Source organism: Aplysia californica, unplaced genomic scaffold, assembly GCF_000002075.1.
Source record: "Aplysia californica isolate F4 #8 unplaced genomic scaffold, AplCal3.0 scaffold00815, whole genome shotgun sequence".
Taxonomy (NCBI): domain Eukaryota; kingdom Metazoa; phylum Mollusca; class Gastropoda; order Aplysiida; family Aplysiidae; genus Aplysia; species Aplysia californica.
In genome coordinates, this window is record NW_004798085.1 from 290418 (window position 1) to 300283 (window position 9866).

General features: G+C 38.7%; 1 protein-coding gene across 1 annotated transcript in view; it reads left to right on the top strand.

The window, feature by feature from the left end:
- Positions 1-1849: 1849 nt before the first annotated feature.
- LOC101851770 (laccase-1) overlaps positions 1850-9866 on the top strand; it is a gene marked incomplete at its 5' end in the record, with an annotated part of 21127 nt that continues 13110 nt past the window's right edge. Inside the window, 3 exon segments of the mRNA XM_013088808.2 lie at positions 1850-1989; positions 2781-3001; positions 5949-6115. Coding sequence (XP_012944262.1) covers positions 1887-1989; positions 2781-3001; positions 5949-6115 — 491 coding nt within the window.

The following is a 9866-nucleotide window of genomic DNA, read 5'->3' on the forward strand; positions in this document are numbered from 1 at the left end:
ATTTATTTTTATTTATTTATTTATTTGTTTCTTTATCTAATTAATTAATTAATTGATTTTTTGCTGTCCTGTGTCCTGACTTTGGTGCCAATACTTGTAGATTACGTAAAATGTGTTAACATGGTGCACATTGTTAACGTGTTATGTTTCGAAAATGAGTGGACTTTTTTCTCACAATTTGAAATATCAGCAACAACAAAAAAAACATGTTTGTTTCCGGAAGTACCGTAATGTGTATTAATCTTTTTTTTAATTCCTCTTTGTATTTTAATTATCAGTTTGTTTGATTATTGATTAAAGTTTTTCTTAAAAGTAGGTGCGTAGTCTAAAGATGACGGAAATGTTGATTCTTAGGAGACTGCCGAGAATAACGTGAAAGGAAAAGAAATCAAATAAGGTTGAGATTTTGAAACCAGCGTGGAACGTTTGCTGATAAAATAAGATCACAAGAAAAAGGCTGATAAATATATGACTAGGGCACTTACATCGACGTAGTACATGCTTCGAATAGTTCCCCCCCCCCCACACTCACTTGAAATTTAGAAAGCAAAAGATGCACTGGTGGTTCAAGAATAGAAATGATGAAATGGTATAGGTTTAGCGCCCCTATAAACACTGATAGATTATTTAATAGGCGGGACCTCCGAGTTTAACGTCCATCTCCGAAAGGACCCAGCCAAATGGGAATTAAGTGTGAAACGCATTTCCTATTAACACAACGTCGGACCGAGCAGAGGCACGAACCCCGGAACCCGCAATCTCACGATTACAAGCCCAGTAGCCTATAACCACTAGACCGCCGACGCGCCACTCAAGAAGTCTACTTAGAGTACTTTGAAGAGATGAATGACGAGAAAACACCACCAGGATTGTGTCATTTAGTTTTTCGACCGTCAGAACGGAGAACCGTGGTTACAGGTGTCTGTTTCCGATAATCTGGCACTCACAGTAAAGGGCTAAGCAGCCCCTGGGCTCTTTCTAAATAACCAAAATTTTGTCAACGGATACGTAATCTTTCCTAACCGGCTACAGCCTAGAGTACGGACTTAGCGAAATCAGAATGGAGATGCAAATCTGTTTGTATTATACAAAGAATATACATGTTTGAGAAAATAATATATTTGTTTTGTACAAAGAATATATATCTACACATTTGTGAGGCAGCGTGGTGGAATCAGGCTCTCGTCAATTTTTGGGCATGTAGAGTTATTTGTATCATCTTAAAGCTTGTTAATTTGTCTTTATTTGGATGAAAAGAATATTCATTTATCTTGAATACAAGTCGAGATATTTGCAAAAGAAGGGGGTGGGGCTTACCAGTTTTCAGAGGTAAAACTACTGAGAAAATGGCCGCCAAAGATTAGTTATTTCCTTAGCTTAAGAGTCAGTGGTAACAGAAAATTTACATTTTTTTTGTGCCTTTAATTAACATTTTTCAGAAAAATCCACACAGAAATTAGTTCTTTATTGGGCATGAAAGGTGTTGAGCCAAAAAAAAACCAAAAGTTTTATAAAAATTCACAAACCTGCGGAAAAATGCAAGTTTCGTCACTTTGATTATTTTGACTAGAGCCTGATTCCACCACGCTGCCCCACATTTAAGAAAAAAAATACGCTCGTATTGTACAAAGAATATAGATGTTTAAGAAAGATATCGGTACTAAGAAGATCTGTTCGTTATGTACGAAAATCACCATGTGCATGTTTCGCTATGTACATGTTTCACTATTTGCATGTTTCATCATGTGTGTGTTTCGTTATGTGCATGTTTTGCTATGTGCACGTTTCGCTATGCGTGTGTGTTTCTCCATGCGCAAGCCTGACTGTACTAATTCCTCTCTCTGACCAGCCAAGCCTCTGTGTCCGGTATTGTCCCCCGTGACCCCATGATGACGTCATCGACGTACAGTTGGCTGACCCTTGGTCTCCTGGTATTGGCGTGGTCAACGTCCACGGTCTTATCGCAAGACCACATGTACACACTGCCAGGTAATCAGGAAATGCTAGTTTGTTGCGTTGGGGTTTTGTTTGTTTGTGTTTTGTTGTTGTTTGTTGTTTGTTTTGTTGGGCTTTTTTGTTTGTTTGTTGTTTAATTATTTGTTAAAAAATTTTAAATTAAAATTATTTTTTTTAATTTGGGGGGGGGGGGGTGGTTTTGTTTCGTTTCATTGTGGTTTATTTGTTTGGGTTTCCTTTTTTGTTTTTTTTTTAAGCAAAAGTTTTATGGCACTTGCAACACAATTATGTCATAATATAACAAGAGCTGAAGATTAGAGGTAGCACTACTAGAGAGTCATATACACAGGGAAAAAAGGAGAGGGAGGATATAGGGACGATATTATGTTTTTAGTTTTAGTAAGAGTTTTACGGCACTTGCAACACTATAAGGTCGTATAAGTGCCGAAGATTAGAGGTATTACTTGTGTCCTTGACACTTGCTTGATGTTACTTTTGAGACTTAAATCACTTCTTACTTAACCACTGGAGCCCCCCCCCAAAAAAAAAAATCTAAACCAAAAACTTTTAAAAAAGAAACTATTTTAAAAAACTAAAAAATTATTTCACAAATTATTTCAGAAAAACTAAGAAGAAAAAAAAACATTTAAAAAACTATTAAAAACAAAATTATAAAAAACTTTTTTTTAAAACTATCTAAAAACTTTTTTTTTAAACACTAAAAAGAAACCAATAAAGATTATATATATATTTAACAAACTGTTTTAAAAAACTATTTTAAAGCTATAAGAGAAAAATAACTTATAAAAATCCCCAACTTCCAGACTACAAGGACCACCCGTGCGTGAGACAGTGTGAGAACAAGGCGCCACCCCGTCTGTGCAAGTACCACTGGGTCCTAGAGGTCTATTACGTACTCTCCAAGGCTTGCTTCAACTGCCCGTTCAACCAATCAGATTGCTCCAGACCCCACTGCGTCCCTGCCGACGGCGTGTCACGTGGGATCCGGACAGCCAATAGAATGCTGCCTGGCCCTGGCATTCAGGTTGGTGTCACTGTAAAGTCTTCGGAGAAGTATTCTTGAAGAACCATGCCTTAAAACGTATTCAGTACTATTTCCATGCTTACGTTTTAGCTTGTTGGTAAAATGTTACTTTCACTCCCGCTCACAGATACTCTGCTTTAAGGATCAAACTGCAGTAATGGTTAAAAACACCAGCTGCAATTTTTTTGGGCGGGGTAAGTGTTTTACGGCGCTCGCAACTGCATAAGGTCATTTGAGCGCGCGGGACACACCTAACTTTTTCGGTTGATAGGAAATTTTGAATTTTGCCTGGGTGGCGGCCGAAGCCTATTCTTATCGATTTTGGACCACCAAGGGATCTTTAACGTGCATAATTTGCACACGGGACCTTTCCTACCAGAAGATCAGGGGTGTGGCTGAAAAACAGCCGTAAGAAGGAGACAAGGAGAAGCAGAGGAAAGGCTGCAGAAAGAGCCAGGAGCCCAAAGGAAGGGACAAATGAGGTGAGTGGGAGGGGGGCAGAAAGTGGAGACGAAAGAAAATTTTTATAGAGCAGGAAAGGGGATGAAAGGAGACAATTTTAGAGAAGAAAATGTTTCGGTCGCTACCCGGATTCGAACCCGGGACCTTTGAATGAGAGGCGAACACCTTAACCTCTAGGCCACGAAAGCCCCCAGCTCCAAATCCTCCTGAACATTTTAAACAAATCCTCAAAATGCTGTTGCAACAGAATATGTATTCTTTTTTGTCTGTTTTTTGTTGTTGTAAACCCTATCATGAAACCGAACCCATTGCCAAGTTTTGATGACGTCCGCAAGTCACGTTTCCCGTTTTTGCAGCACATCGTCCCACTGCAGTTTCGCACCAACGACTCTAGATTCGTGCACACATTTCTGTGCACATGTCACCGTGACATAATATCATCATGCTGCCCTAAATGTGTCTCGACACGGTGCAACGATCATGTTTATTAACCCTTAGCAAAGATAGTAAATAACAAGATGGGCCACTCAGCCAAAAAAGTGTCTGCAGGATGTTCGCTCTTTGCTTCAGATGGCGCTGCAGTCTATTTTGAAGCTCTCTTTCGTTTTTCCAGAAGAAGAATAGGAATAGCACCTCCTTTCGTGCGCAGATCGACTGCTGTTCATCAGCAGTTCGGGTTCGTTCAGTGCGGAGTTTTAGTTTTTTTTTTATTTTAATGACCTCTCGCCTTTCATTCTAAAGTCAAATTAAACAAAGAAAACAATCACCCTTTCCTCCGGAAGAGGTTTTTTGTCAGCGTAACCATTTTAAAAAAGCGTTCTTCCGAAATTCATTCAAAAACTTGCTAGTTTCACTTTGAATTTTTAAACTCAAGTAGGATAACTCTGTTCGCAAAAGGTGCGCTTTTGCGAAGAGGGCGCCACCGAATTTTGAGGACACTTTTTTAATTGGCTCAAAGAGAGAAGTGGCCCCTCTTGTTATGTAGACTCTTTGCCCTTAGGCAAATGACATTTATCGTATCATCTTACAGCTCGTTCGTCCGTCCTACTTTTGATCCGAAGGAAAGAAACGTGAGGCAGCGTGGTGGAATCAGGCTCTCGTCAATTTTTGGGCAGGTAGATTTATTGGTGTCACCTTAAAGCTTGTTCACTTGTCTTTATTTGGATGAAAAAAAATATCCATTTATCTTGAATACAAGTCGAGATATTTGCGAATGAAGGAGGTGGGGGTCACCTGTTTTCAGAGGTGAAATTAATGAGAAAAATGACCGCCAAAGATTAGTTATTTCCTTAGCTAAAGAGTCTGCGGTAACTGACTTTTTTTGTGTGCCTTTAATCAACATTTTTAAGAAAAACCAACACAGAAATGAGTTCTTTAATGGACATGAAAGGTGTTGAGCCAAAAAAACAAAAATTTGATATAAAAATTCACAAACCTTGGGAAAAATGCAAGTTTCTTCACTTTGATTATTTTGACGAGAGCCTGATTCCACCACGCTGCCTCACAAATGTATTACTTCTCGGATTTAAAACTCAAGGAAATAGATACATCCGGCTTATAGGTGAAGTTTTTACAATTTAAAAGCATGAAATAATAAAAGAAATGTTATAGTTAAAGAATATGGATTCAATAGCAAATGTACAAATTTGACCTTAATTTCGATTTTTTGTCCAATATCTCATTTAATTGTGGATTGTGAGAAGTTACTCGTTTTGTCAGCACGCCTCACAATGCTAAATGTTGCATAGACAGCGATATATTAATTGCGACTTTTAAAAAAAGAAGGGGGTGGGGGTCCTGGAGGAATGGCCTGGTGCCTCAGGTAAAGTTAGCGAAAGAAATGACTGCCACCGTTTGGTAGCTTCCAAGGCTTTAGTGGACTTGGAAACTGTAAATAATGTAATTTTTTTGTGCCTTCCATCAACGATTTTTTTTGTCAGTAAAATCCACACAAGAACATTTATAATTGGGAATGGACATTAAAGGTGTTGATGCAAAAACAACAACAACAACAACAACAACAACAACAACAACAACAACAACAACAACAACAACAACATGTTATAGTGCGAAATTTGTGCTTTTTTTCTGTCGTACTGCTTTGCTTTCTACATGTTGCACTGAAAGCTATCGTGTTCATGTGCTACTCATCCCTCCTACAATTATGATCGATATCCCGTCTACATACTCCTCCCCTCCCTCCCATAATTATGACCGTTGTACTTACTGCTAATTGATCCAATAGTCCACGAGGATCGCCAGGTACCTCCACTGTTCACTGTTTTTCCTTTGCGAGCGCCGCCTGAGTTTGTGCGAAGGATTTCCCTGTCAACTCCGCAATGCTGTCGGCCCACCTCCTACTTTGCCATCATTCCCGTTTTAGTATTTATACCCCCCCCCCCTCAACACACACAATATGTTTTCAACCCCCCCCCCCTACACACACACACTCCCTGTTTACCCCCCCCCCCCCTTTCCCCACCAGGTGTGTGAGGGCGACACTGTGGAGGTGACGGTAGACAACCGGATGGAGGCCTCAGAAGGTACAAGCATCCACTGGCACGGCATTCTGCAAAACGGAACCGGACACATGGACGGCGTTGCCATGGTCACGCAGTGTCCGGTGACGTCACACTCTAAGTTTGTCTACAGGTTGGTGTTCTTCTTAAAAATCAAGCGCTCTGATCTATTTCAAATAGTCACTTTTTGTGCAGTGAAGAAAAAAATAGATCTATACAAAATTGATACTGTGAGATAAGAATCTCAGGAAAGAGATGGTTGTTGAAATCTCCAGGTGTTGACCATTTCTTTCCCTACAAGTAGTGGCTCCAACATGCCAATGAAATATTTGAATAACGCCATGGCATTTTTCAGCGTCGATTCTGTTGACGTCATATAATAATAATAATAATAATAATAATAATAATAATAATAATAATAATAATAATAATAATAATAATAATAATAATAATAATGAAGATCATTTCTATATCGCCCCCTCCCGTGTAAACACAGCTCTAGGCGCTTTACATAAATGCATGTACAAACAATATTCAAGCACGCAACACACACACACACACACACACACACACACACACACACACACACACACACACACACACACACGCACACATACACATACACACACACACACACACATAATAACACACACTCATACACACACACAAACACACACTCATGATATACACATACACACACAAATACACACATACACACTCACGAACACATAACACGCACACAGATGCACACACATGTACGCCAAACACACACACACACACACACACACACACACACACACACATACACACTCACACACTCACACACACGTACGTACGCACGCACACACACACACACACACACACACACACACACACACACACACATCTACTTGCTTATCACACGCACACGCTTACACATCGTCACGAAATGAGCTTAAAATAATATACACAATGCAATTCACAAAATACATCAATGGATACATAGTCATTTACATAACATTGTATTGAACATGAATCTACTGGCATAAAAAGGATGTCATTAAATGTGTCTTTAAAGATTTTTTAAATTTAGACTCAGATGTTGTATGTCTCAAGGGTTGGGGAAGAGAGTTCCAAACTGACGGAGCAAGGTGGGCGAACGATCTTTAGCTAATTTTTTACCCCCTTTTCTAGGAACTCTTAAAAGATACTGATCGCCTGATCTTAGAGATCTAGATGGAACATAAATCTGGATGAGATCACTAAGATATGAGGGGGCTTTATTATTGACACATTTATGACGTAATATTGCAATTTTATATGACATTCTAGCTGACAACGCCAATGCAACGTTTTTAACATGGGAGTAAGGTGGTCCCTCTTCTTTTTCTTTAGTACAAGCCTGGCAGCATGATTTTGAAAACGTTGTAACTTGTGAAGAGTGGTATTTGGTAAATTAGCTAGTAAAGCATTGCAATAATCGATGTGTGAAAACAAGAAAGATGACACGAGCGTTTTCAACGAGTGTTCATTCAAAAACATAGACATATGACCAATTCTACGCAATTCACAAAATAAAATGGTACTCAAATAATTGATATGATGTTCCATTGACAATTTTGAATCAAAATACACTCCCAGATTTTTTGCTTTATTAGTAAAACACAGTTTTTCATTTTCAGTACAAATATGATTAATGTCTACAGGGATATGGCTTTTCTTTGGATTACATAAAAGAATTTCAGTTTTATTTTCATTAAGCTGGAGCTTATTATCAACCATCCACTTTTTGATGTCATCAATGCACAGACCCATCGTAGTAAGCAAGGTTTTAACGTCTGATGGTGGAACAGATTTATATAACTGTGTATCGTCTGCGTACATGTGATAATTCATATTGTGCTTTCTAATCACAGCTCCAAGCTGCTGAGTATATAACGTATACAAGAGTGGACCCAATACTGAACCTTGTGGCACTCCAAAGTCTAGCTTAAAAATTGACGAAAGAGAGTCGTGCACAACCACAGATTGTGTACGGCCACTCAGGTAGGACCTGATTCAGCATTGAGTTTCATTTTGTTGCGTCGGTGGCCTAGTGGTTAGGCTACGGGAATCGTAATCTTGAGGTTGTGGGTTCAGGGGTTCGAGCCGCGACGTTGTGTCCTTGGGAGAGGCACTTCACACGAATTTCCCTCACTTCAGTCAGGTGGGAAAGGGTACTCGGCTATAGACAGCAAAAGATCTTGTCACTATGTTAGTGTTTCAGCGCCTATAAAATGGTCGCTGGCGCTGTATGCTTCCCGGGAAGTTGAGGTTGTTTCAGAATGCTCTCAGGTCTGCTGAGGTAGTAATATTGAGTGGAGCATGGATTTTGCGTTATACAACTGCTATCTATCTATCTATCTATCTATCTATCTATCTATCTATTTATCTATCTATCTATCTATCTATCTATCTATCTATCTATCTATCTATCTATCTATCCATCTATCTAATTACCTATCTATCTATCTATTCTATCTATCTATCTATCTATCTATCTATCTATCTATCTATCTATCTATCTATCTATTATTATTATTATTATTATTTTATTATAATTAAATAATAAACTCAAGAAGGAGATGGTTTTTGAATTTTCCGGGTGTTGACCATTTCTTTCCCTACAACCCCAGGGCATATTTCTGGATCGATTCTGTTGACGTCATATTCATCATTGAGTTTCAACTTATTACTGTTCAACTGTTTGTGGGTTGTTTCCGTGGACTCTGTCCATCAAAAATGGTGACATGTCATTTGTAAACGTTCGTCTTATAAGGCGTTCCCTGAACCCTTCTTACAACAACACAAGGGCCAGTCTTGTTAGGCGTGTTAGGTGCGGCCCCATCACTGGAATAATGCCTCTACAACATACGTGAGGCAGCGTGGTGGAATCAGGCTCTCGTCAGTGTTTGGGCATATTAAGTTATTGGTATCATCTTTAGGCCTTTTCATTTGTCTTGCTTTCAATGAAAAAATTATCCATCCATCTTCAATAGAAGTGGAGATATTTTGGATTGAAGGAGGTGGGGATCACCTGGTTTAAGAGGTAAAATTAACGAGAAAACGGCCGCCAAAGCTTGATAAATTCCAAAGCTTGAGAGTCCATGGAAACTGTAAATTTATACTTTTGTGCGTTTAATCAACGTTTTACTTGAAATCCTCAAAGGAATGTGTATATAAATGGACATAAAAGGTGTTGAGCCAAAAAACAAAAATTTGATAAAAATTGCTAAGCAGGGAGAAAACTGTTGTTTTCTCCGATTTCATTATTTTGACGAGAGCCTGATTCCACCACGCTGCCTCTACAACATACCACATTCTCCCCAAACTTTTTCAAAACTTTCACACTACCGCGGGATATTCAGATGGTGTGACTATCGTGATTTTATCGCCCTGTGTCCTGAAACCAGCACAGGCCGATCACGCCACTGTAACTAAACACTTTTAAAAAGTAAATTTTGCGTTTTACCCAACTCCAATTGAAAATTTAAAAACTTGACGTTTCTCGAACACAATGCTTTCTTCGTATTATTTACAAAATTAATGTCCACATGGCTGAGTTTTATTTGTTCGAATTTCTTTTGGTAATTAATGAAGAGAAGACGGAGATATTGTCATTTAATTGGATCCTCTTTTTTAGACACCCTGAATGTGTGTTACTCTCTAGAAACACCTTTAATTTTCGTTACATATTTGACTTATTTGTATTGCAAATGTCGCAAGTCTCTTACTAAAATTAAGATCTAATAAAAACCAACAAAAATAAAGACCAAAAAAAGCTTTTAAAAAATAAATGAACAGCACGTCATATTATGTTCCTTTTTTCCACACAACACAGATTCAAAGCAGTAAACTCCAGCCCC